The following is a 27,079-nucleotide window of genomic DNA, read 5'->3' on the forward strand; positions in this document are numbered from 1 at the left end:
TGCGCTCTCCATTGTGCCGGGTTGATGTGGAGGATCAAATACCCAAAACCCAATAATTAAACCACTGCATTGCTTAGTAATAATTGTAGCTTTCATTGGGGCAGAGCCTTTCTCACTTTATCCTTTAAAATTGTTCAGATCGTTGACCGACGTAGCCTAACGCTTTTGCAATGACCGATGGCGTTTCATCTCTTTCCAATCACTTTATTATTTCCACTTTATTTTCAATCGTGATCATGATTATTTTTGTGAACAGAAACACTGCGGATTCAGAGCTGCGCCGGATCTTAAAGACCACCGCACTGAGACAGGTTAAATAAGGTCTTGGGTTCCGCTGGGTCCTAAGATCCACTGCATTGAAACAGGTTGAATAAGGGACTTGAGCATCCACGTTTTTTGGTATCCGCGAGGGGTCCCCCGGAACTAATCCTTCGCAGATAAGGAGGGCCGACTGTATTGAAATATTGTGAGCAGTTTTGGTCCTCTTTATTTAAGAAGGGACATGCTGACACTGGAAAGGGTTCAAAGGGGTTTAACAAGAATGATTCCGGGCATGAAAGGCTTATCGTTTGAGGAATGATTGATGGCTCTGGGCCTTTACTTGCTGGAATTTAGAAGAATGGGTTGGGGTGGGGGGGGGGGGGGATTTCACTGAAACCTTTCGAATGTTGAAAGGTCTAATTAGAGCGAACTAGGATATGGAGCGGATGTTTCCTATGTTGGGGGATTCTAGGACCAGTTGGGACAGCCTCAGAATAGAATGATGTCTATTTAGAAGCAGCTGTGGAGGCCAGGTCTATTTAAGGTTAATAAGTTCTTGATTTGTCAGAGTGTGAAAGGTTCTGGGGAGAAGACAAGAGAATAAAGTTGAGAGGGAAATCGGTCAGCCATGATGAAAAGGTGAAGCAGGCTCAATAGGCCAAATAGCCTAATTCTGCTCCGATGTCTTATGAAGTAAAGAAACAAGATGCCTCACTGCCATTAGAATGGCCCTGATGAGAACACATCTGGAATATTATATGCAGTTCTGGTGCCTTTATTAAAAAAGGATACAACAGTACTGGGAGGGCAACAACGATTCACCAGACGGATTACCCGAATGACAGGACTGTTGAAGAAGGTATTGTTTGGCTAGGGCTGTATTCAGTAGAATTTATAGGAATGAAAGGTGGTTTAATTGAAACACATGACAGATTGGATTCATGGAAGATTGTTATTCTGTCTGAGAAATACAGCACTACAGCCAGCATAATTAAGGACCTTCAGTGCACTGTTATAATGAATTGAAAGTTCAAAATTATCATCAAAAAAACATGTATGTTACCATATGCTACTTTGAGGTTCATTTTCTTGAAGGCATTTATGGGAGAAAATAGAATAGAATTTGAAATGAAAGAAATAAAATAGAATTTGCAAAAACTGTACATCAACAAAGTCTGACAAACAGCCATTGTGCAGAAGGAGACAAACTGCAATTGAAAAACAAGAACATGAGTTGTCAAGAGTCCTTGAAAGTGAATCTGCAGGTCATAGAATCAGTTTGGAGCAGTGGTGATTCAAGTTATCCATGTATGTTCAGGGGCCTGTTGATTGTTAAAAGGCTTGTTAACTGTTCCTTAACCTGGTGATGCAGGACTTAAGACTTCTGTACTTCCTGCCTGATGGTAGAAGTGAGAAGAGGTGACGATCTGCATGGCAGGGATCTTTGACGGATGTTGCTTTCTTGTGGCAACACTTCTTGTAAATATACTCTGTGGTGGGGAGGGCTTTGCCTTTGATTGATTAGGCTGTGTCCACCATTTTCTGTAGCCTTTACAGTTCTGGACGTAGGTGCTTTCATACCAGGCCGTGATACAACCAGTTAGGAGACACTCCACTGTTCATCTCTGAAGTTTTTCAAAGTTTTTGGTGATGTACCAAATCTAGGCAAACTTCTAAGAAAATAGAACTGCTGTGCATCTTTTTTGCTAACACATGCTGGTCCTTGTACAGATGGAATTTAAAGCTGCTGACTCTCTCCACCTCTGATCCTCTGATGAGGACTGGCCCATGGACCTTTGGTTTCCTCCTCCTGCAGTCAATAATCATCTCTTTGGTTTTGCTGACATATTGAGTGAGAGGAGGTTGTTGTGGCACCATTTAACCAGGTTTTTAGTCTCCCTCTTGTATGCCAATTCATCACTGAATTGCAAGACTGTATCTTTCACTGTCTCTCAGTGCAAGTGCCAATAATAAACCAATTTACTAATAGGTGACTATTGCACAGTTTCATTTTTATTAGCATGGCAGCAACCAGCTTTGCTTTGTCATTCTTCCAGGAAGATCGGCGCGAGTCTCGAATAACACTTCGCCCGCCTAGTTTAGCCACGCCATATGCTCCTGTTCAGAATTGGCAGCACCAGCCAGAGAAGCTTATTTTTGAGTCCTGTGGCTATGAAGCTAATGTGAGTATTTAGCACTGGATATACTTTTTTGAATTTATGGCATTAATTAACAAATAAAACATATCATTGTTGCACAATAGATAATGTACCTAATTTAGTCTTTTACTTTTGGGATAGCATTGAATATTGAGTTAAAAATTATGGAGAGCAATGATTGGAGCTCATTTGAGACAATTCACCACTAAATACTGTTAATGTTCACATTGACCACATTTTTATCGAAGGCTACTCTTTTACCAGTGTAATTGCTTATGCTAAGGTATTCTTTTAATCCTATGTTACGTTTATCTTTGTGAACAGTCACATTATACAGTTTTGTGTTATGAAATGTAAAGCAATATTTCTGCTTCCATTTTCATGTATTGTAAAGCTTTAAGAGACATTGGTGAGGCCTCACTTGGAGTACTGTGAGCAGTTTTGGGCCCCTTATCTAAGAAAGGATGTACTGACATTGGAGAGGGTTTAAAGGAGGTTCATGAAAATAATTCCAGGATTGAAAGGCTTATCATTATGAATGTTTGATGGCTGTTGGTCTGTATTCACTGAAATTCAAAAGAATAAAGGAGAATCTCATTGAAACCTATTGAATGTTGAAAGGCCTCGATAGAATAGATGTGCAGCAGGTATTGCCTATGCAAGGGAGCCTAAGACTACAGGAGACAGCCTCAGAATAGAGGGATGTCCATTTAGAATGGAGTTGAGGAATTTCTTTAGCCAGAGAGTGGTGAATCTGTGGAATTCGTTGCCACAGGTGGCTGTGGAGGTCAAGTTGTTGGTTACATTTAAGGCAGAGGTTGATAGATTCTTGATTAGTCAGGGCATGAAGGGATACGAGGAGAAGGCAGTAGATTGAGGCTGAGGGAAATGGATCAGTTTTGATGAAATAGCTGAGCCGACTTGATAGGCTAAATGGCTTAATTCTTCTTTATCATGTGGTCTTATGGTCATACACGAAGATGTGTAGTTTATTTGATCTTTTAAATACAAAGTACACTGCAGATGCTGTGGTCAAATCAAGACGTACAAACAAGCTGGATCAACTCAGCAGATCGGGCAGCATCCCTTGAAATGAGCAGTCAGTGTTTCAGGCTGAGTCCTGACAAAGGGTCTCGGCCCGAAACGTTGACTGTTCATTTCAAGGGATGCTGTCCGATCTGCTGAGTTGATCCAGCTTATTTGTACGACTTTATTTGATCTTTTCTTGACTCTTAATGGGGAGAAAGTTACTTCTCCATAAATTATCTGAGGTTTTCTTATACATTTATACATTTTAAAAGAAGTGTCTTACTATTCATAGCACTTATTTAAACAACATAAAAATTGAGAAACCTTTAATTGAAAGAACATTTTGCAAGATACACTCTATTTGAAATTCCAGCCAGGTACAGGTATCGATTATAACTGTTTCAATGGCAAATTCTGCCATCTTCTTCATGGGTGATGCCTTGGCATGTCTGGTGGGACAGTTATAATTGATACCTATACCTGGCTAGAAGCCCGAGAAGAGTTTATTTATCATATAAACTAGGAAAGCACTAGATACTTTTTAAACATTTTGCAGGTTAATTCAATACAACTTGTTGAAACTATTGCGATTACTCTCTTTATTTATTGCAGTATTTGGGTTCCATGCTAATTAAAGACCTAAAAGGGACTGAATCAACCCAGGATGCATGTGCAAAGATGAGGGTTTGTATAAATAGTTCACAGATTGATTCAGTATTTAGGATTAAGCCATGTTTACATCTTTAATGCATCTCCTATGCTTTTGTCTAGAAATCTACTGAACAAATGAAAAAGATACCAACTATTTTCCTCTCCATCACTTACAAAGGCGTAAAATTCATTGATGCATTTAACAAGGTATTTGTGGAATTATTAAACTATTAGATTATTAAACTTAAATTATTAAACATTACTTTATATATTCTACTTTTCAGTCAATTTTAAAGAATTTTAGATTCGTGCGCAGAAAAAGTAAGTTGACTTAGCTTTTGTATTGTATCCATTTATTTTACCACTGCAAGTTTAGAATATCCCAGTATATACTGAAAGATTATCTGAATTATAATACACTTAAATCTGATGTATACAAAACAAATTTGGTAAACTTGTTTTTTTTTCAGAAATATTGTCTTATTGCAGAACAAAACCTTCAGCACTGAACCTTATGTTGCAAATAGTGATTTGGTTTTATGATGTGTGTGAAATGGAAAACATCATTATGATAGACATTTTTTTTACATTACCCTGATAGCAAAATAGTGCAAATATTGTAGCGGATCTGTGACTAGAACAGTAACTGTTAACTTGACTTGTGTCCGCCTCTTTCCTCTCAACAAGGTAAATTATACTTTTCCTTTGGGGAACTGACATCTCAGGGCGTTGTTTATGGATAATTGGACAATGTGGAGCTATGTTTTAAGTTATTTTGTGTTCCTGCTTACTGGAGAGGTTTACCCAAATACAGCCAGAAGTGACTGGCATTTTTAACAAGTTGCTCAGTTGTGATATTGCTGTTGGCTACAAGTGTGATACAACATTTTCAACATCACACTTTCAGTAGTGGGATTTTGAATTCTTTGCTTTGCACAATACTGAAAGTTCTGTTAAACTAGATTAAAAACCATAAGCTAATCTTTCTATATATTAACATCAAAACACTCACTCAGTAAACCAGTAATCTAAGACTTTACGGAGGTCCTACAAATATTTCCACATGGCACCATCAGAAACATTCTTTCAAAGCAGCTTTACAGTCCTCTCAGTACTTTCCTGAAATATCCTGATTTGCCTAAGACACAGACTACACTTTACTGCAGAAATAGTCGTTTCAAAATAGACTAGAACTTCCTGGTATCAGTGACCCACTGCACCTCTTGCTCACTTAACTGCAAGCCTGTGCTTCCAATGCAGAGAGCAGGGTAAAAACATTACTGCAAGATGCATTCTGCTTCTCATTGGCAGGGCTTCATGAAATGCAAGGCCTATGGACATAATTAACATCTTACAATTCAGCCAGAAGAAGCAACCATTAGACATGCTGAAAAAGACTTAAAAAGCTGCTCTACCATGTAAATTGTAACCTCTTGTCAAGACTTGCAAAAAGCTGGCCATGTTCTAGACATTCAGAAACATCCAATGAAAAACTTCAGAGAATTATGGGTGCAGTGAAGTGCATAGAAACGTGCCTCCCCTCCACTGCCTTGGTAAAGCAGCCAGCTTAATCAGGCATTCTCTCCTCCTTGTAACATTGGACAGATAATACAAAATCCTGGAAAAACATACTGAAACCCCTTTTTACTGGGTGTCTCTGGAAACATGGATGATTAGCCCCTCACTAACAACTCAATGTACTCAGCGGTGAGACTCCTTAGGTCTAGGGTCAATATGCCTTGGGTCCCACCAGACCAGGAGAGCTGGGATGTTTTGACCACCCACACCCCAATCTGAGCAAATGCTGCCCACTTGCAATTTCCTGTCAGCAAGAAATATCAGATTATACACTGCATGCAATTAATAAGGAAAGTGTAATTATAGATATCAACTTAATCAAACAGTTGTTAAAGAAGAAAGCAAAAAGGAAAAGGTTTCATTATAATTAAAACAGACATATTTGAATAAAGTTAGAGCTCAGATCTTCCAAATTTGGCACCATGAACGTCCTTGTACATGCAGCACCAACTCCTGTTCGCCAATCACCAATAGAACTTTCCATCTTAGATTTCATCAAATCGTACTTTCCGGTTGGGTTGAATTCTACCGCTGGTTCAATCTTCTTCTCTCTTCATCTTCCACCAAAAAAGGACCTCAACCCCTTCAGTGTCCATCACAAAACCTCTCCCCCCAGCTTTCTATAGAACCTTCTCCCATTTCCACCATCCTGATTGACTGGCCCGGCATTTGTAAGCTGAACATTGCAACCTCTTATCTTTAATGGTAACCTAAAATCTATCAGCAAAACACCCTGCTTCTACAGAAAAGTATTAAATTAAATACCTTATTAAAGGCTTCTACAGAAAAGTATTAAATTAGAAACCTTATTAAAGGCTTATGATAAGGTACCCCATGCAAGGCTTATTGAGAAAGTAAGAAGGCATGGGATAAAGGGGACATTGCTTTGTGGATCCAGAACTGGCTTGCCCACAGAAGGCAAAGAGTGGTTGTAGATGGGTCATATTCTGCATGGAGGTCAGTCACCAGTGGAGTGCCTCAGGGATCTGTTCTGGGACCCTTACTCTTCATGATTTTTATGAATAACCTGGATGAGGAAGTGGAGGGATGGGTTAGTAAGTTTGCTGATGACACAAAGGTTGGCAGTGTTGTGGATAGTGTGGAGGGCTGTCAGATTACAGCGGGACATTGATTGGATGCAAAACTGGGCTGAGTAGTGGCAGATGGAGTTCAACCTAGATAAGTGTGAAGTGGTTCATTTTGGTAGGTCAAATATGATGGCAGAATATAGTATTAATGGTAAGACTCTTGGCAGTGTGGAGGATCAGAGGGACCTTGGGGTTTGAGTCCATAGGACGCTCAAAGCAGATGCGCAGGTTGACTCTGTGGTTAAGAAGGCGTACGGTGTATTGGCCTTCATCAATCGTGGAATTTAATTTAGGAACCGAGAGGTAATGTTGCAGCTATATAGGACCCTGGTCAGACCCCACTTGGAGTACTGTGCTCAGTTCTGGTCGCCTCACTAACAAGGAAGGATGTGGAAGCCATAGAAAGGGTGCAGAGGAGATTTATAAAGATGTTGCCTGGATTGGGGAGCATGCCTTATGAGAATAGGTTGAGTGAACTCGGCCTTTTTTGGAGCGGTGGAGGATGAGAGGTGACCCGATAGAGGTGTATAAGATGATGAGAAGCATTGATCATGTGAATAGTCAGAGGGTTTTTCCCAGGGCTGAAATGGGTGCCACAAGAGGACACAGGGTGCTGGGGAGTGGTTACAGAGGAGATGTCAGAGGTAAGTTTTTTACTCATAGAGTGGTGAGTGCATAGAATGGGCTGCCAGCAATGGTGGTGGAGGTGGATACGATAGGGTCTTTTAAGAGATTTTTGGAAAGGTACATGGAGCTTAGAAAATTAAAGGGCTATAGGTTATCCTAGTAATTTCTAAGGTAGGGACAAGTTTGGCACAACTTTGTGGGCCGAAGGGCCAGTATTTTGCTGTAGGTTTTCTATGTTTCTATGTTTTACCTTACAACATTAGCAGTAAAAGCTTAACCACAAGATAGATGGATACTTTATTGATAGATAGATACTTCATTGATCCCGAAGAAAATTACTGTGTCACAGTAGCATTACAAGTGCAGAGATATATAAATATACAAACGTTAGAAGGGAAATGAGAAAGAATAAAAAAAAGTTACCTCAAACAGTCTAACAGGAGGGGTCATCACTTCCATGGCTATAGGTTGACACCGAGGGTAAGAATGATCTCAGATAGCAGTGGAGTTGTCTTAGTCTATTACGAAAAGTGCTTCTCTGTTCAACCAAGATGGCATGCAGATGGTGAGAAACATTGTCCCAAATTGCCAGGATTTTCTGTAGGGTCCTTTGTTCCACCACAGTCTCCAGTGGGGCAATTGTCAAACCTACTGAAAAATTGGTTAAACTCATTAGCTCATTCACGACTGCATTCAGAGGCTCTACAGCTAGCGCATTGAGGTCAGTGATGTTCCACATGCCTCTCCACACCTCCTGTGTGCTGCTCTGCCTGAGCTTGTTCTCCAGCTCTCTCCTGTATTCCTCTTTAGCCACCTTGATCATCTCCTTTAGCTCCCTTTGCACATTTCAATTCCTCCCTGTCCCCTGATCCAAAGGCTCCCTTTTTGTGGTTGAGAAGAGCCTTCAGATCACTGGTGACCCATGGTTTGTTAGGAAAGCAGCGAACAGTCCTTGATGATATTGCAGTGTACACGCAGAAGCTGATGTAGCCGTGGATTCAAGTAAGACCATTAATGTCCTCCCCATATGGTTCACAAAGCACATTCCAGTCAGTAACTTCAAAGCAGCCCTTTAAAACCTCGATGGCCTCTGGAGACCATTTCTTTACTATCTTGGTGGTAGCTAGCTGTTGCTGTACTTTGTGCTTATACAAGGGCATGAGTGAACTAGGTTGTGGTCTGATCTTCCAAGTGGGGGGAGAGCTGTGGAGCTGTATGCATCTTTAATATTTGCATACAAGAGATCCAGTGTTTTATTTTCTTTTATATGACACTTGACAAACTGATCGAAGGTGGGTCGGGTTGTCAAGAGAGAAACATGGTTGAAGTCGCCCAATACTGCAGTGAATGGATTGGGATGTTGAGTCTGAAGTCTCACGATAGTGTGTATGATGCCACACACAGCGTTGGGACTGTGTCGGAAAGGCGGAATGTAAACAATGAACAATATGGCGTGGCTGAACTTGCGCAGTGGATAATACGGATGCAGACTCACAGCAGGTAGTTTGAAGTCCTGACAGCAGATTCGTTCTTTCACAGGAATGTGACCGGGATTACACCATCTGTTGTTCACAACCACAGCAAGCCCATCTCCCTTTTTCTTACCGCACTGTAGATTAAACCTGTCTGCTAGTATCATTGAAAACCCATTCTGTAGTGCTGGAATCCGGGATTTGCTCATGTAACCGTGTCTCGGTGAAACACATAACAGTGCATTCCCAATATTTATTCTGTGTCCTCGTGAGTACTACTAGTTCCACTATTTATTTGCCGGCAATCTTACGTTCCCCATAATGATAGGCAGAAGATATAGTTTATATCTCCTTCTCGATGCAACACTTTTTACCCAATCTGCAGCCTCAGGATCTCCATCTCAGCTTGTCCAGAATATTGAGCTTCTGCTGGGCAAACAAAGGCTGCTTCCCAGCTGCTAGTAGCTACTCCCTCATATACACAATTTTGCCTCCACTACTGTAGTCAAAGCACTCAGTGGATAAAGTCTTCTGAGAGCTAGAAGGATGATGAAAATGTTCTTAAACAGATTAATGTTCATTGTTATTTTGCAGTATTACTAGCCAGTAACAAAAAAACGAAAGAAACGCGCTACTTAACGACTATCCAAACAAACACACGGAGCTACTGCAACGAGCTGCCACCTTGCATGGCGCATACACACACAATACCAATACCCTCAAGGACAGTCACTAATCCATTGTTATAAGACTTTTGAACAGTCTCCTGGTACGATAAGATAGACTCTTGACCTCACAATCTACCTCGCTATGATTTTATACCATATTGTCTGCCTGTATTGTATCTTCCCCGAAGTAGTTTATTCTGTATTCAGTCACTGATTTTTCCCTTGTACTGCCTCAGTGCACTGACGTGATGAAATGATCTTTCGGATAGCTTGCAAAAGAGTTTTTCACTGAGCTTGGTACATATGGCAACAATAAACCAACTTACCAATGATTTAAATGCATTTAGAAACATAGAAATATAGAAAACCTACAGCACAATACAGGCCCTTTGGCCCACAAAGTTTGTGCTGAACTTGTCCCTACCTTAGAAATTACTAGGCTTACCTATAGCCTTCTATTTTACTAAGTTCCATGTACCTATCTAAAAGTCTCTTAAAAGACCCTATTGTATCCACCTCCACCACCGTTGCCAGCAACCCATTCCACGCACTCGCCACTTTGAGTAAAAAGCTTACCCCTGACATCTCCTCTGTACCTACTTCCCAGCATCTTAAACCTGCGTCCTCTTGTGGCACCCATTTCAGCCCTGGGAAAAAGCCTCTGACTATTCACACGATCAATGCCTCTCATCATCTTATACACCTCTATCAGGTCACCTCTCATCCTCCGTCGCTTCAAAAAGAAAAGGCCGAGTTCATTCAAACTATTCTCATAAGGCATGCTCCCCAATCCAGGCAACATCCTTGTAAATCTCCTCTGCACCCTTTCTTTTTTTTTGTAAATAAATTTATTGAAGTTCATCTTCAAACATTTCCATAAGATGTATTTCAGGTATTGTACATATATATCATATGGTCATATATGCCACAAGTTTCCACATAATATACTTCTGGGGGCAAATAGGAGATTTTGTGGGGAAGATCGGGAGTCTCGGATGGTATGTTGCCTCTCTGGTGCCGGGGTCCGGGACATCTCAGATTGGGTGCAGGTTATTCTCGAGAGGGAGGGCAACAACCCAGATGGTGTGGTCCATGTAGGGACCAACGACGTGGGTAGGATGAGTGAAGGGGTCCTGTGTAGTGAGTTCAGGGAGGTTAGGTGCGAAGCTGAAGGGCAGGACCTCCAGGGTAACAATCTCAGGATTGCTACCTGTGCCACGTGCAAGTGAGGCAAGGAACAGAAGGATTATACAGATTAATACGTGGCTGAGAGGATGGTGCAGGAGGAAGGGCTTCAGGTTTTTAGATAATTGGGCTTTGTTCCAGGGAAGGTGGGATCTGTTCCGACGGGACGGTTTACACCTGAACTGGAGCGGTACTAACATTCTTGCCGGAAGGTTTGCTAGTGCTGCTCGGTGGGGGGGGGGGGGGGGTTTAAACTAAATTTGCAGGGGGCAGGGATCCAGAATGTGAGAGAGGATAGCGAGATGAAGAATAAAGGACAGGTGGGGACTACACGGTTCTGGAATATTAAGTGTGTAGTAGAGAAAGGTGAGGCGGAACAAGTGATAAGGAGGACACGTACAGAGGGATAGTCTGACGGAACATGGAGTTAAATGTGCAGAAAGAATAAGTAAATTTAGGAAGGGCAACAAAATTCAAGGGGCGTATAGCCCGATGGGAGTTCGGGGAGCTGGGTTAAGCACAATAGGCAGCGATTTAAACAGAGAGAAGAGAAATGGGCTAAAAATTCTATATCTGAATGCACGAAGTGTCAGAAATAAGGCGGATGAGCTTGGAGTTCAGGTGCAAATGGGTAACTATGATGTTGCTGGGATAACGGAGACATGGCTGCAGGGAGATCAGACCTGGGAAATGAATGTACAAGGGTATACGTGCTATCGTAGGGACAGAAATGTGGGCAGAGGGGGTGGGGTGGCCCTGTTGGTGAGGAATGAGATTCAGTCTTTTGCAAGGGGGCACATAGGATCAGTAGAAGTAGAGTCTGTGTGGATAGAACTGAGGAACAGTAAGGGCAAAAAGACCCTAATGGGTGTTGTCTACAGGCCCCAAACAGTAGCATGGATATTGGGTGCAAGTTGAATAGGGAGTTAACATTGGCATGTGGCAAAGGTAATGTCGCAGTCGTTATGGGGGATTTCAACATGCAGTGAACTGGGAGAATCAGGTTGGTGCTGGACCCCAGGATAGGGAGTTTGTAGAGTGCCTACGGGATGCATTCTTGGAACAGCTTGTACGAGAGCCGACCAGGGACAAGGCTATTCTGGATTTAGTGTTGTGTAATGAACAGGATTTGATAAGCGATCTTGAAGTAAAGGAGCCATTAGGTAGTGACCATAATATGATAAGTTTTTATCTGCAATTTGAGAAGGATAAGGGCAGATCGGAGGTGTCAGTGTTGCAGTTGAACAAAGGAGACTATGGAGCCATGAGGGAGGAGCTGGCCAAAGTTAACTGGACAGATATCCTGGCAGAAAAGACAGTGGAACAGCAATGGCAGGTATTCTTGGGAATAATGCACAAGGTGCAAAATCAATTCATCCCCTGGAGAAGGAAGGATTCAAAGGGGAGAAAGGGGCCACAGTGGTTGACAAAGGAAGTCAGAGATTGCATAGCATTAAAAAAAAAAGAAGTATGACAGAGCTAAGGTGAGTGGGAAGACAGATGATTGGGAATTTTTTAAGGAACAACAGAACTTAACTAAAAAGGCAATACGGGGAGAAAAAATTAGGTACGAACCCAAGCTAGCCAGGAATATAAAGGAGGATAGCAAAAGCTTTTTTAGGTATGTGAAGAGAAAGAAGATAGTTAAGAACAATGTTGGGCCCTTGAAGAATGAATTGGGTGAAATTGTTATGGGAAACAGAGAAATGGTAGAAGAATTTAATAAGTACTTTAGATCTGTCTTCACTAGGGAAGACACAAGCAATCTCCCAGATGTATGGATGGGCCAAGGACATAGGGTAACAGAGGAAATGAAACAGATTGACATTAGGAAGGAAACGGTGATGAGTAGACTGATGGGACTGAAGGCTGACAAATCCCTAGGTCCAGATGGTCTGCATCCTAGGGTACTAAAGGAGGTGGCTCTGGAAGTTGCAGATACATTGGTAATCATTTTCCAATGTTCCTTAGATTCAGGATCAGTTCCTGAGGATTGGAGAATGGCTAATGTTATCCCACTTTTTAAAAAAGGAGGGAGGGAGAAAACAGAGAAATATCGTCCTGTCAGCCTAACATCAGTAGTGGGGAAGATGCTCGAGTCCATTATTAAAGATGAAATAGTGGCATATCTAGATAGCAGTGATAAGATTGGGCCGAGCCAGCATGGATTTACCAAGGGCAAATCATGCTTGACTAATCTATTGGAGTTTTTCGAGGATGTAACCAGGAAGTTAGACAAGGGAGATCCAGTGGATGTAGTGTACCTCGATTTTCAGAAGGCATTTGATAAGGTCCCACATAGGAGATTGGCGGGTAAAATCAGAGCTCATGGCATTGGGGGGAAGATATTGACATGGATAGAAAACTGGTTGGCAGATAGAAAGCAAAGGGTAGCGGTGAATGGGTGTTTCTTGGAATGGCAGGTGGTGACTAGTGGGGTGCCACAGGGCTCGGTATTGGGACCACAGCTGTTTACATGAACGATTTAGATGAAGGTATTGAGAATAACATCAGCAAGTTTGCTGATGATACTAAGCTGGGTGGCAGTGTGACATGTGATGAGGATGTTAGGAGAATTCAGGGTGACTTGGATAGGCTGGGTGAGTGGGCAGATACTTGGTAGATGATGCTTAATGTGAATAAGTGTGAGGTGATCCACTTTGGGAGTAAGAACAGGAAGGCAGATTATTATCTGAACGGTGTAGAGTTAGGTAAGGGAGAAATACAAAGAGATCTAGGAGTACCTGTTCATCAGGCACTGAAGGTGAATGAGCAAGTGCAGCAGGCAGTGAAGAAGGCTAATGGAATGTTGGCCTTTATTACAAAGGGAATTGAGTAAAAGAGCAAGGAAATTCTTTTGCATTTGTACAGGGCCCTGGTGAGACCACACCTGGAGTATTGTGTACAGTTTTAGTCTCCAGGGTTAAGGAAGGACATCCTGGCTGTAGAGGAAGTGCAGCGTAGATTCACAAGGTTAATTCCTGGGTTGTCCGGACTGTCTTACACAGAGAGGTTAGAGAGACTGGGCTTGTACACACTGGAATTAAGGAGATTGAGAGGGGATCTGATTGTAACATATAAGATTATTAAGGGATTGGACAAGATAGAGGCAGGAAATATGTTCCAGATGCTGGGAGAGTCCAGTACCAGAGGGCATGGTTTAAGAATAAGGGGTAGGTCATTTAGGACAGAGTTAAGAAAAACTACTTCTCCCAGAGAGTTGTGGGGATGTGGAATGCACTGCCTCAGAAGGCAGTGGAGGCCAATTCTCTGGATGCTTTCAAGAAGGAGCTAACTAGGCATCTTATGGATAGGGGAATCAAGGGATATGGGGACAAGGCAGGAACCGGGTATTGATAGTAGATGATCAGCCATGATCTCAGAATGGCGGTGCAGGCTCGAAGGGCCGAATGGTCTACTTCTGCACCTATTGTCTATTGTATACACTTATAGAAAAGAGAGGAAAGAAAGAACAAGTGAAAGGACAAAACTATGTACAAGTAGGGAGTGATTTTTTTTTTACAACAAATTCATTGATTCATTAGGATAATATCAGGCCCATGAGGTGTTATGTAGTTAAACCATTTTTCCCAGTCTGAATCAAATAGTTCCAACTTATGATTAACAGATGCTGTTATCTTCTCCATTTTGTAAATGTCCATTGTAATTTCCATCCATGCATTTAAGGTTGGGCTCTCCTATGATAACCATTTCCTAGTAAGTCTTTTTACCAGCAAACAGCAGTATATTCATTAAATGTTCATTAAATATTTATCTCTTTTCAACCTTGAGGTATATACCCAAAATATATGGTCTTACTTTCTAAGAGTATTTCACATTTAAAGATGTCTTATAGGGCACTGTGTATCCCACTCCAACAGTCTTTGATAATGGGGCATTCCCAGAAATATGATAATGGTTTGCATTTCGATTTCCACAATTTCTCCAGCAAACGGGGAGGTTACTATCATAATGGGATTTCTGAGAGGGTGTAATAAAATATCTCATCAAGTTTTTCCATCCAAACTCCCTCCATTTCTGTGAACTGGTACACTTCCATTGATACCTCCATATTATTGTCCATTTTTCCTCAGATATAATTATCCCTCCTTCCTTCTTCCATTTTGTTTTAATGTATGAAGTCGAATGTGTTTTAAGATTTGACAAACCCTTATATACGCTTGGAATGATTCTGCTACCGTTATCTGAATTATGTTTTTCTAAATAGCTCTATCAAATATGTACTTGCCTTGGTTACATTTTTAACTGTCCTATTAACATATTGTCACATCTGTAAATACCAAAAAAGTTCTTGTTTTTCTAATAAGTGTTTCTCTTTAAGCATTTCAAAACTGAACAGTGTTCCTTCTTTCATTATGTTGCAAAGAACTGTTATTCCTTTAGCTGTCCAGTCCTTAAAACTAGCATCCAGTTTATTTGGCATAAAATCCGAATCATGTGCACAGCATTTAAGAATTGCAATATCTCCCTCTAGTTTATATTCTTTTATAATAGTTTTCCATATTGTAAGAGTCAGTTTCACCCATGGGTTATCAGTAGTATTTATGTAACTTTGTAGGTTGTTATCAGCCAAAATTGTTTGTATGGGGATGGGAAGTACCCGCTCTTCAGTGTTTTTCCATTGAGCGTCAAATGATGGGTTGCACCAACATATCACAGCTCTCAACTGTGCTGCAAAATAATAATCTCTGAGAGAAGATAGGCCCCATCCCCCTTTTCCTTGGCTAATTGCAAAGTTTTGAGACGAACTCTAGGCCTTTTACCTTGCCAAATATATCTTGATAACAATTTGTTCCATTTATTGAATTGATTTTGATTCATCTCTATTCGTAGGGTTTGAAAGAGATATAATAGTCTGGGCAGTATATTCATTTTAATAGATTCAATCCTTGAACTGAAACTAAAAAAAGGAATTAGGTTCCTTAATTTTTTTATATATAGGCTGATAATTGTGTTCTGATAATTTTGCCAGATCTTTTGGCATAATGATACCCAAATATTTGAAAGACTCTGTTTGCCATGCCCAGGGAATATCTACTTTCAATTTCTCTTGGTGGGCTATAGTTATATGAAGGTAATTGGGTTTTATCTATGTTGATCTTGTATCTTGATAATTGACCATATTATTCAAAGGATTGCATCAATTTAGGTAAAGAGTATGTTGGTTGCCCTAGATAGATCAAAATGTCATCCACGTAACAAGCCAATTTATGCTCTGTCCCTTTAATAGTTATTCCCCTGATATCTTCATTTTGTCTGATGTATTGAGCTAATGGTTCCAGATATAATGTGAAGAGTAGTGGTGACCATGCACAACCCTGTCTCGTGCCCCTTTCTAGGGTAAGACAATTTGATAAATATCCATTGATTTTAATCCTAGCAGTAGGGTTGTCATACAGTGCCTGTATAGTTTTAATAGTTGTGTCATGGAAACCAAATCTGTGCAAAACTCTGTAAAGAAAATTCCAATTAACTGAATCAAATGCCTTTTCAGAGTCTATGCTTATCACTATTGCTTCAATTTTATTTTTTTGTATATGATCCATAATGTGAAGTGTCCTTTGTATATTGTCGTGTTTGGCGTTGTTGTATAAAACCTGTCTGATCCTTATGTATCAATATGGATAGAAACTCCTTTAATCGTTTGGCCATGATGGAGGTAAATAATCTATAATCTACATTAAGAACGGGTATTGGTCTAAATAATCCACATTCCATTTTATCATTGCCTTCTTTCGGTATAGCTGAGATTATCGCTTCCTTCCAGCTGGGTGGTATTTGTGCCTTTTTTTAAGAGCCTAGTTCAGTGTGGGGAGTAAGACAGGAATTAACTCATTTTTAAATTCTTTGTACTGGTGACTTGCTTAATTTAAGCCTACTAATTGCAGCTTTTAGTTCACCTTCAGTTATGTCAGCAGTCATTGTTCTATTTTGTTCTTCACTTAACGTGGGTAACTCTAGAGAATTCAAGAAGGTGTCAGTTTGGGTAATGCTTCCCCCGGAACTTCGGAATATCGAGTTTTGTAAAACACTTCAAAAGCTTGAATTTCACTTAGCTTATTTTTTAAAATCATTTTTGTTCTTGGATTCATAATTCTGTGAATTGTATTTTCTGCTATCTTCTTTTTCAGTTTCCATACCAGTATTTTCATAGACTTAGAACCACTTTCGTAATGTCTCCATTTCAGAAACATTAAATTTTTCCTGATTTCTTGCATAGCCAAACTATTAATTTCATTAGCAAACACGAGGAAATCTGCAGATGCTGGAAATTCAAACAACAACACACACAAAATGCCAGTGGAACACAGCAGGCCAGGCAGCATCTAGCCAAATTTAATTTGTTTTTTTTCTAGTTCCTTCAACCTATTTTGTAATTCTTCTAATGTTTTATTCCTTATTTTTTTCTTATATGTAGATATCGCTGTAATTTTCCCTCTTAAAACAGCCTTCAGAGTATCCCATAGAATGGGAGGTGAAACCTCTCTATTATCATTGAATTCTAAGTAAAGACCAATTTCTTTTTTAATTTGTTCCATAAAGTAGGGATCATTGAGTAGACTTGAATTTAGTTTCCAAATAGTATTCTTTGGTTGTAGGTCAAAATCAACAGATAAATATATAGGTGCATGGTCACTTACATCTATTGTCCCAATTCCACAGGTGTTTATTTTGTCTTTGTCTTTTCTAAATGTTATGAAATAGTCTATTGTATATACAGAATGGGGGGCAGAACAATGAGTGTAATCCCTTCAGTTGGGGAAAAGGGCCCTCCATATATCAATTAAACCAACATCCTCAAAAAGTGTATTAACTTTCTTATGTAAGGATTTTGTTTCATAGGTTTTTCTATTGGAAGAGTTTAACTTTGGTTGTAATTGTAAATATAAGTCTCCCCCACATATCAGGAGATCTTCTGTTTCCGTTACCATAATATTAGTAATTTTCTGAAAGAAACTAATATCACTTCCTGGGGGTGCATATATATTCAATAGATTAACGGAATTTCCGTCTATGTTCCCCCTTACCAGAATATATCTGCCCTCCTTATCTCCCATTTCGAATACTTTTTCAAAATTTAGCTTGTTTGAGATAAGAATAGCAGCTCCTCTCCTATGTCCTGATTTATATGAGGAGAAAAAACAGATTTGTAAAGCCCATTCTCTTCAGTTTTCCATGCTCATTATCACTTGTGAGTTTCCTGTAAATATACTACATGGGCTTGTTCTTTTTTCATTTTGGATAGAATTCTACTACGTTTGATTGGATTTAACAGCCCATTGACATTAAAAGAAATGAATTTTACTTTGTGCTTAGCCATGTGTATTTGTCAATATATCATTGAAATTAGTAGAATAAAGCTTAATCGATCTACCCCCTGAACAATTAAGAACCAAGAAATGCGAATAATTTTAAAAAAGGCAATGAAGGTGTGATTCAAAGGCTGAGGTCTCTAGTAGATGACCCTGGGTTGAGCTAGAGGAAACATGTAGCTGTGGGGGATAACCCCTCCTACCTGTAAGTTGAGGGCCCCCATTGCAGTATTCATAAAAGTAACTGAACAAATCTATATCCATTACACAGAAATGATTTCCCTGTGTATTGTATTATATATATATATAGTCATTTAAGTGGGCAGAAAGGAGTGAATGAATAAAAAAGAATAATTGAGTAATATAAAATCCACATTATAATAAGTATTTCTTGTGATAGGTATATCATCGTCTATTTTTGCTTCCGTTTAGCTTCTCAAAACTTTTAAAGTTCCAAACCTTCTGGCTGTTCTGGAGGGGGTGAGGGCTGTCTTCAGAAAACTCCCAGTCTCTTCCTGATATATTTCTCTTGCCCTCCTCCCGTCCCTTGCTTTCTCAATTCTCTCACTATTTCCCAAGCAGAGTGGGATAACTGCTCAGCCAGGCTTTCCCTCAGTTTGATCACACTGACGGGCAACCCTCTGGTCTTCATATCTAGTCGCCTGTTCCACTGTCTGATACAGTTGGATCCCATCCTCATAAAACACCCACAGTTTAGCAGGGTATGGAGTTTGAAATCTAATCTTTCCTTGCTTTAGTATTTGCTTTACTTCAGAATATTCTTTACGTCTCTGCAGGACTGCCGGGGGGTAATCTTGATTGAAATATATTAATTTACCATCCAAAAACACCCTCTTCTTACCCCAGGCCCTTCGTAGAATCTCTGCCTTGGTATTGTATCGAAGGAATCTAATTACTATTGAGTGTGGCTTATCTTCTCTGTCTCTGGTGGGCCACGGGGCGATCGCACGATGCGCCCTCTCAATTTCAAGCTCCATAGTCGAGGGAAGCTCCAGCACGTCCCACAGCAACTTTCATACAAACTCCGTCATAGACAAACCCTCCGCTCCTTCGGGAACATTGTATATCCTGATCTTCCCTCCAGGTCAATCAGTTTACTTCCTTGTTGATTTAATATTTTTATTGTCTTACTTAGTATCTGTTCCACTTTTTTCACGTGATCTTCCACCTTCTCAATTTGTGTCTCAGCCCCAATATTTTTATGATTGACGCTGGCGAGCTCTGACTTGTTATTACATTTTTTTACATTTTTTTCTTTTTTATATTAAAAAAAAGTCAACCCTCTGCCAACTACCAAAGAAAAAAGCTGATGGATGATAATGGATAATTAGAAAAAAAAACATATTCGCTTACGAAGAGAAGATAGAAATATACATTAAGGTCTGTGCACTGTTAAACTTTATAAATTGGAAAAATAATTTAGGAAAGGTCCCCGAATATCATAAAAAGATTATTTCAAATTTAAGACTGAGCAGCAGATCTTCTCTAAATTTAAGTAAGACATAATTTCATGTAGTAGACTCCTAACCTACAGGTTTTAGTTTTTACCTCTCTTTTAGCAAGGAGAGCAATCTTGCTTAAATGGAAGGCGAGCTCTGACTTGATATCATTTAGTTGCTGTTTTTATATTTTTCTAGAATCCTTGTATCTCTTCCAGAATTTTTATCATATTTGCCACTTCACCTGAACGGGAGCCGCTGGCTGCACCCCTCTCGTCCACAGGTTCTACAGTGATGCTTTTTTTATCTCCATTCTTTCCCCCCTCATCAATTCAGATATTTTCAAAAGATCTTTTATTTGATGGATTAACGGGGCAAAATATGTGTTTTTCTGGAAGAGCTATTGACTTAAGCTGCCATTCTGGACGATTACATCACCGGAACCCCCTCTGCACCCTTTCTATGGCTTCCACATACTTTCTGTAGTGAGGCAACCAGAACTGAGCACAGTTCTCCAAGTGGGGTCTGACCAGGGTCCTATATAGCTGCAACATTTCCTCTCGGCTCCTAAATTCAGTTCCACGATTGATGAAGGCCAGTTGACCTGCAAATTTGCTGTAAATGGTACTGTTTTAGCTTGTGGAGCTGTCATTGTTATAGTGGGCTATACTAGAAACCTATAAGGAAATATGAGGAATTCAATAGTGGAAATTTTGGGACTTCGTAATGAAGTTTTGTAATGGAGTCCCAAACCTCGTAACATGTAACGTGGTAAGTTTTACCAGTTTCATTTCCCCAACAACCACAATGCTGTGGCCTGCCATTACCTTAAGCGTTCTTATTCAAATTATAATGAGATTGATCTATGTGATGTTATTTCATCATCGGACCGCTCTGTGCTGGCAGGATTTTTCATGTTTGCCATGCAGTATTAATGTGATACAAGCCCCAAGAGATATACTGTAGCAATTATTATTGCTTTATTCCATGGCTCTATAGTATATATTTTAAGTAAAGTCAGTCTGAGTAAAAATGTCATTTATGTAGAGCTAGAAGGTTTGTAGTATAATAAAACTGGGTAACAGGAAAAAGCTTACAACAGGCGCATGTGACATAATGCAAGAGCTTTAAGTGAAATAAATATGGAAAAGACTGGAGATGCTCAACAAGTCCATAGCATCTCTGGAGAGAGAAACAGTTAATATAACCATATAACATATAACAATCACAGCACGGAAACAGGCCATTCCGGCCCTCCTAGTCCGTGCCGAACTCTTAATCTCACCTAGTCCCACCTACCCACACTCAGCCCATAACCCTCCACTCCTTTCCTGTCCATATACCTATCCAATTTTACCTTAAATGACACAACTGAACTGGCCTCTACTACTTCTACAGGAAGCTCATTCCACACAGCTATCACTCTCTGAGTAAAGAAATACCCCCTTGTGTTTCCCTTAAACTTTTGCCCCCTAACTCTCAAATCATGTCCTCTCGTTTGAATCTCCCCTACTCTCAATGGAAACAGCCTATTCACGTCAATTCTATCTATCTCTCTCAACATTTTAAATACCTCGATCAAATCCCCCCTCAACCTTCTACGCTCCAATGAATAGAGACCTAACTTGTTCAACCTTTCTCTGTAACTTAAGTGCTGAAACCCAGGTAACATCCTAGTAAATCGTCTCTGCACTCTCTCTAATTTATTGATATCTTTCCTATAATTCGGTGACCAGAACTGTACACAGTATTCCAAATTTGGCCTTACCAATGCCTTGTACAATTTTAACATTACATCCCAACTTCTGTACTCAATGCTCTGATTTATAAAGGCCAGCGTTCCAAAAGCCTTCTTCACTACCCTATCTACATGAGACTCCACCTTCAGGGAACTATGCACTGTTATTCCTAGATCTCTCTGTTCCACTGCATTCCTCAATGCCCTACCATTTACCCTGTATGTTCTATTTGGATTATTCCTGCCAAAATGTAGAACCTCACACTTCTCAGCATTAAACTCCATCTGCCAACGTTCAGCCCATTCTTCTAACCGGCATAAATCTCCCTGCAAGCTTTGAAAACCCACCTCATTATCCACAACACCTCCTACCTTAGTATCATCAGCATACTTACTAATCCAATTTACCACCCCATCATCCAGATCATTTATGTATATTACAAACAACATTGGGCCCAAAACAGATCCCTGAGGCACCCCGCTAGTCACCGGCCTCCATCCCGATAAACAATTATCCACCACTACTCTCTGGCATCTCCCATCTAGCCACTGTTGAATCCATTTTATTACTCCAGCATTAATACCTAACGACTGAACCTTCTTAACTAACCTTACATGTGGAACTTTGTCAAAGGCCTTGCTGAAGTCCATATAGACTACATCCACTGCCTTACCCTCGTCAACATTCCTCGTAACTACTTCAAAAAATTCAATAAGGTTTGTCAAACATGACCTTCCACGCACAAATCCATGCTGGCTACTCCTAATCAGATCCTGTCTATCCAGATAATTATAAATACTATCTCTAAGAATACTTTCCATTAATTTACCCACCACTGATGTCAAACTGACAGGTCTATAATTGCCAGGCTTACTTCTAGAACCTTTTTTAAACAATGGAACCACATGAGCAATACGCCAATCCTCCGGCACAATCCCTGTTTCTAATGACATCTGAAAGATCTCCGTCAGAGCTCCTGCTATCTCTACACAAACTTCCCTCAAGGTCCTGGGGAATATCCGGTCAGGACCCGGAGATTTATCCACTTTTAAATTTCTTAAAAGCGCCAGTACTTCCACCTCTTTAATTGTCATAGGTTCCATAAATTCCTTACTTGTTTCCCACACCTTACACCATTCAAAATCCTTCTCCTTAGTGAATCCGAAGAGAAGAAATCGTTCAAAATCTCTCCCATCTCCCTTGGCTCCACACATAGCTGACCACCCTGATTCTCTAAGGGACCAATTTTATCCCTGACTATCCTCTTGCTTTTAATATAACTGTAGAAGTTATATTAATATTTATATTAATATTTAATATTTCCCACCGATCTCCCTCCTGGCACTTATCCTTGTAAGCAGAACAAGTGTTACACCTGCCCTTACACTTCCTCCCTCACCACCATTCAGGGCCCCAGACAGTCCTTCCAGGTGAGGCGACACTTCACCTGTGAGTCGGCTGGTGTGGTATACTGCGTCCAGTGCTCCCGGTGTGGCCTTTTATATATTGGTGAGACCCGACGCAGACTGGGGACCGTTTTGCTGAACTTGGTCCACCAGAGAAAGCAGGATCTCCCAGTGGCCACACATTTTAATTCCACGTACCATTCCCATTCTGATATGTCTATCCATGGCCTCCTCTACTGTCAAGATGAAGCCACACTCAGGTTGGAGGAACAACACCTTATATACCGGCTGGGTAGCCTCCAACCTGATGGCATGAACATTGACTTCTCTAACCTCCGTTAATGCCCCTCCTCCCCTTCTTACCCCATCCCTGACATATGTAGTTGATTGTTTTTTTCTCTCTCTCTCTGCCCATCACTCTGCCTGTTCTCCATCTCCCTCTGGTGTTTCCCCCCCACCCCCTTCTTTCTCCCGAGGCCTCCCGTTCCATGATCCTTTCCCTTCCCTAACTCTGAATCACTTTCGCCAATCACCTTTCCAGCTCTTAGCTTCATCCTACCCCCTCCGGTATTCTATCATTTCGCATTTCCCCCTCCCCCCACTACTTTCAAATCTTTTACTATTTTTCCTTTCAGTTAGTCCTGACGAAGGGTCTCGGCCCGAAACGTCAACAGTGCTTCTCCTTATAGATGCTGCCTGGCCTGCTGTGTTCCACCAGCATTTTGTGTGTGTTGTTTTAATATTTAAGGTCTTTGTTTGATGAAGGATCATTGATCAGAATCATTAACTCTTTTTTTTCCATTTTCATAGATGCTACCTAATCCCTTGAGTATCCCATTCTTATTCTGTTTTTATTTCAAATTTGTAGCAGTTGCAGTTTTTTGCTTTTCAAGTCTTGTCATGACTTGTTCCAATAAGCGCTACTCACTGTGGTATTTCCACTACTTTGACCTTTTGCATCCACAGTTAGTTATGATGTTTTTTCCTGGAATGATAAAGTTTATAAGGTATTTAATAATGTTTGTTTCATTTGTAGAATATTATTGCTGAGCATGAAATTCGCAATATTTCCTGTGCTGCCCAGGATCCTGAAGACCTTTGTACATTTGCCTACATCACGAAAGATCTACAAACAAATCATCATTATTGCCACGTTTTCAGCACACTTGATGTAGTATGTCATATTCTCCTTTAGTATAATAGGAAATACAAGTATTGTGTTTTCTTCTAAGATTCAAGCCATTAATTTTTAATTCTTGGGTGATAACCTTTCATTGATACCAATTGTGAAACTTGGCACCTTTCCCACTCCCAACACCCCTCTTAAACATAACTGATAAGCTTTGATTTATACTACTGGTGTTTTAATAATAATTAACATTTGTAATATCCAGAAATGCTTCCCAAATTCAACTCAGAAAAGACAGCTTAGTGGGAGGTAATAACTATATATTTAATAAATGCTCATATACTTTGAAGCTTATAGTTTTGGACAGCTTTAATATTTCACCACTTCTCATTCAAAGTCATTGATTGAAGTGTCCTAGATTGCTTGATCACAGCCAAATATTTTAGTAGATAATCACCTTGAATGTGAGGAATTTGGGAGGTGGAGTGCAGGAGTGTTTGGTTCTGAAGGAAGGAATATTGCAAGGTGAGACTTTCCAGTAGTCATTAAAAAGAAATAGTATGTAAAATGAAAGCAGCTGTTAAGCTATGAATGTCTGAAAACAAATCAGTACTGCAGGAAGCTAATTCGCCTTCTTTTGAAGGCAGGTTGAGCATATTCAAGAACATACCAAAATACCGGACAGTACAAGGGACAATTGTTTAATCAATTCAATCCAATAGAGCTTTTTTTGTTTTAATGTCTACTGAGGACTGCAAAACATGAGTCACTTTTTTCGTAAAATGCATCCTAAGATGCAACTTCAGGGAAACTATCCAAGGCTAGGTCCATTGATATGATTGTTTTCAACTCTAGGATGCAGGCATCCTCTTGCTACTCTCAGAAAGTACCAAGCAACAGGGTAGATTTTGACTGGAAACTAAAGGACACCTTGTGTTTGAGAGAAGCCGAGTCAGATCTTAAGATGTTCTGTTTCAGAGATGAGACAGAGACCTAGAGAGATATTAGAGACATTTAAAAATTATTATCATGACTTTTACAAACTGGATTCAGCTACTTGAAGACCATGTCCAGTTCTTTGATATTATATTAGTGATTTTTAATATGTATTTTTGTAGTAGCAAACATCATACATGTCCTGCATGATCTTCATTATAGTCTCATTGCGAAGGTCATGCATGGATTTAACATAAGAATTTACGTATTAGTTAGCATAAAAATAGAATAGTGTTTATTGGCTAATGACTAAATGGTTTATTTCAAGAGAAAATACTAAAATGCAAAAAATTGAAGTAGCATTTTCATTGCTTTCTTTTTCAGAATTTAACATATGAAATAATCCTTACACTAGGACAGGCATTTGAAGTAGCCTACCAACTTGCACTGCAGGCCCAGAAACCACCTCAGATATCTCTTGCCACAGCTGAAGCAGAGTCCACGGAAGTGAGGACATCCAAGCCAGTCCCCAAACCACGGTCCGGCATGAGAAAATCTGCTGTAAGTTACACTCCTAAAATGACTTCATAAATTTAAGAAAATTCTAGTTTGAATCAAGAAAAATGCTGCCAACATAATCAAAGGCCCCACCCAAACTGAATATTTTTCTGCCCCCTCCCATTGGCCAGGAGATACAAAAGCCTGAAAGCATGTGTCACTAATTTCCACCGCATCAGCAGCCTCTTTCTATTGGAATCAAATATTAATAATTTAGATCATTGAAGTATGTGTAGTAGAGTGATTAAAGATGAACAGTGTGCCGGCACCTGATGCAGTGTAAGGTACCCCAGGCAGTAGTTAGCCAATGCCCCCATATCAGTCAAAGTAGGGATTTGAGCTCAGAACTTCAACCCACTATTTAATTAGCTGCCAGCTCACCCTGAGTTCAGTTTTACTTCTGTGAAAACATGTAGAACTATCACAGAGATTGAGTAAAGGGAGATTTACTTGAAAGTACTCTGGGGAATGTTGAATGTTGGCAGTAGGTAACTGCATCAAGGAAATGCCTCATTCATATATGCCAGCAAACCTCCCTTTAAAAAATACTGTATGTATACTTACAGAATTAATGAACTCTCTTCAACATAATAAGTATTTAAAAGAAAATAGTCAAGAGATTAAAATAGTATTTACCTTGATGTTTGTTTAAAATGGTGCTGTATCTGTTCAAATGTATTAGTGGACGGTAATTGACAGATAAATGGATTCATTTCATTTATTAATGACTTGGTAGTGACCTGGCTGGATATTATAGTATGCTGTAAATAGTTCACTAATGACTGCTGTCGTTTCTTGCTAAATGGACCAGGTGCAGCCACTTAATAGCAGATGCTGTTACTGTCACACGTGCACTACTCACAGGCCTTCGCTTGCGCCTCTACCGCTGCATTCGTTCAGCCAAGGAGTCCAGGTTTATCTCTGTATTTATATATCACTGTGTGTTCCCATCTGCATCCCCATCCATGTATATCACTGTTTCTTTCCCATGTTCTCATCTACATCCCCATCTACGCATGGCAGCCTGCAGCATGAAAGTACACATTACATTTATTTATTCATGAGATCTGAATTTCTAAGTGCATTTTTTAACATACGTGCTTGGTTGTTCAGGATTTAACAAAAAAGTACTATAAGAACTTGTGGCCGATGACACTGGAATGACCAAACTGAAACAAAATCATGAGATGTAAGAATAAATTCAAGTTTTTAATTTAAATACAACTGGAGCATTTCACAAATTAAGAGTATGATTTTCAAAAGTTAAAGATGGAAGTATTGTGGAAATTCCTAAGCTAATAACAACATAAATGGTGTAATCAATGTAATTACAGTGGAGAAGTCTGATTCATCCATTTTTGCCTGACTTTCATCACGGCTCCTAGCTAATCCCACTTCTTGCATCATCTTTCATTCTTCCATTTATATTCTTCACTTTCCAATAATTCTTGAATTTCCTTTTGTCATTGATAAGGTTCCACATTGACCAGAATAATATATATTACAGTAGGTATCTGCTGCTAAATTGTCTTGAGAAATATTGCTTCGAGTCAATCCCTAATTCACTGCTGGAGTATCTATGCAATTGAGTTAGTGACACGTTATGAGCAGTAGCATATTACGGAAGTGCCATATTTGCAAATTAAATAAAAACATTTTTTGTTGAGAGGTTGGGAACAATATAAAGGGCAAATTGTCAGACTTAGCAGGTCAATAATGAAATATGACTAACGTGTTCTGAGGGTGTCACAACTGAGACATGTTTTCAAGAGAAGTAACAAATGGCCATAAAAGCCTTG

General features: G+C 39.9%; 1 protein-coding gene across 10 annotated transcripts in view; it reads left to right on the forward strand.

Annotated features, from left to right (window-relative positions):
- LOC140717105 (ankyrin repeat and SAM domain-containing protein 1A-like) overlaps positions 1-27,079 on the forward strand; it is a 460,793-nt gene that overhangs the window by 416,088 nt on the left and 17,626 nt on the right. For 7 of the 10 annotated variants that reach the window (XM_073030322.1, XM_073030323.1, XM_073030324.1 and 4 more), the window contains 6 exons: positions 2,319-2,444; positions 4,062-4,133; positions 4,221-4,307; positions 23,694-23,831; positions 25,107-25,283; positions 26,092-26,193. In XM_073030322.1, the coding sequence (XP_072886423.1) occupies positions 2,319-2,444; positions 4,062-4,133; positions 4,221-4,307; positions 23,694-23,831; positions 25,107-25,283; positions 26,092-26,193 (702 nt within the window). The remainder of the gene's footprint in view (positions 1-2,318; positions 2,445-4,061; positions 4,134-4,220; positions 4,308-23,693; positions 23,832-25,106; positions 25,284-26,091; positions 26,194-27,079) is intronic. The other 3 variants (XM_073030327.1, XM_073030329.1, XM_073030332.1) reach the window with 1 other exon arrangement.

The sequence above is a fragment of the Hemitrygon akajei genome, chromosome 27, assembly GCF_048418815.1.
Source record: "Hemitrygon akajei chromosome 27, sHemAka1.3, whole genome shotgun sequence".
In the NCBI taxonomy this organism is placed as follows: domain Eukaryota; kingdom Metazoa; phylum Chordata; class Chondrichthyes; order Myliobatiformes; family Dasyatidae; genus Hemitrygon; species Hemitrygon akajei.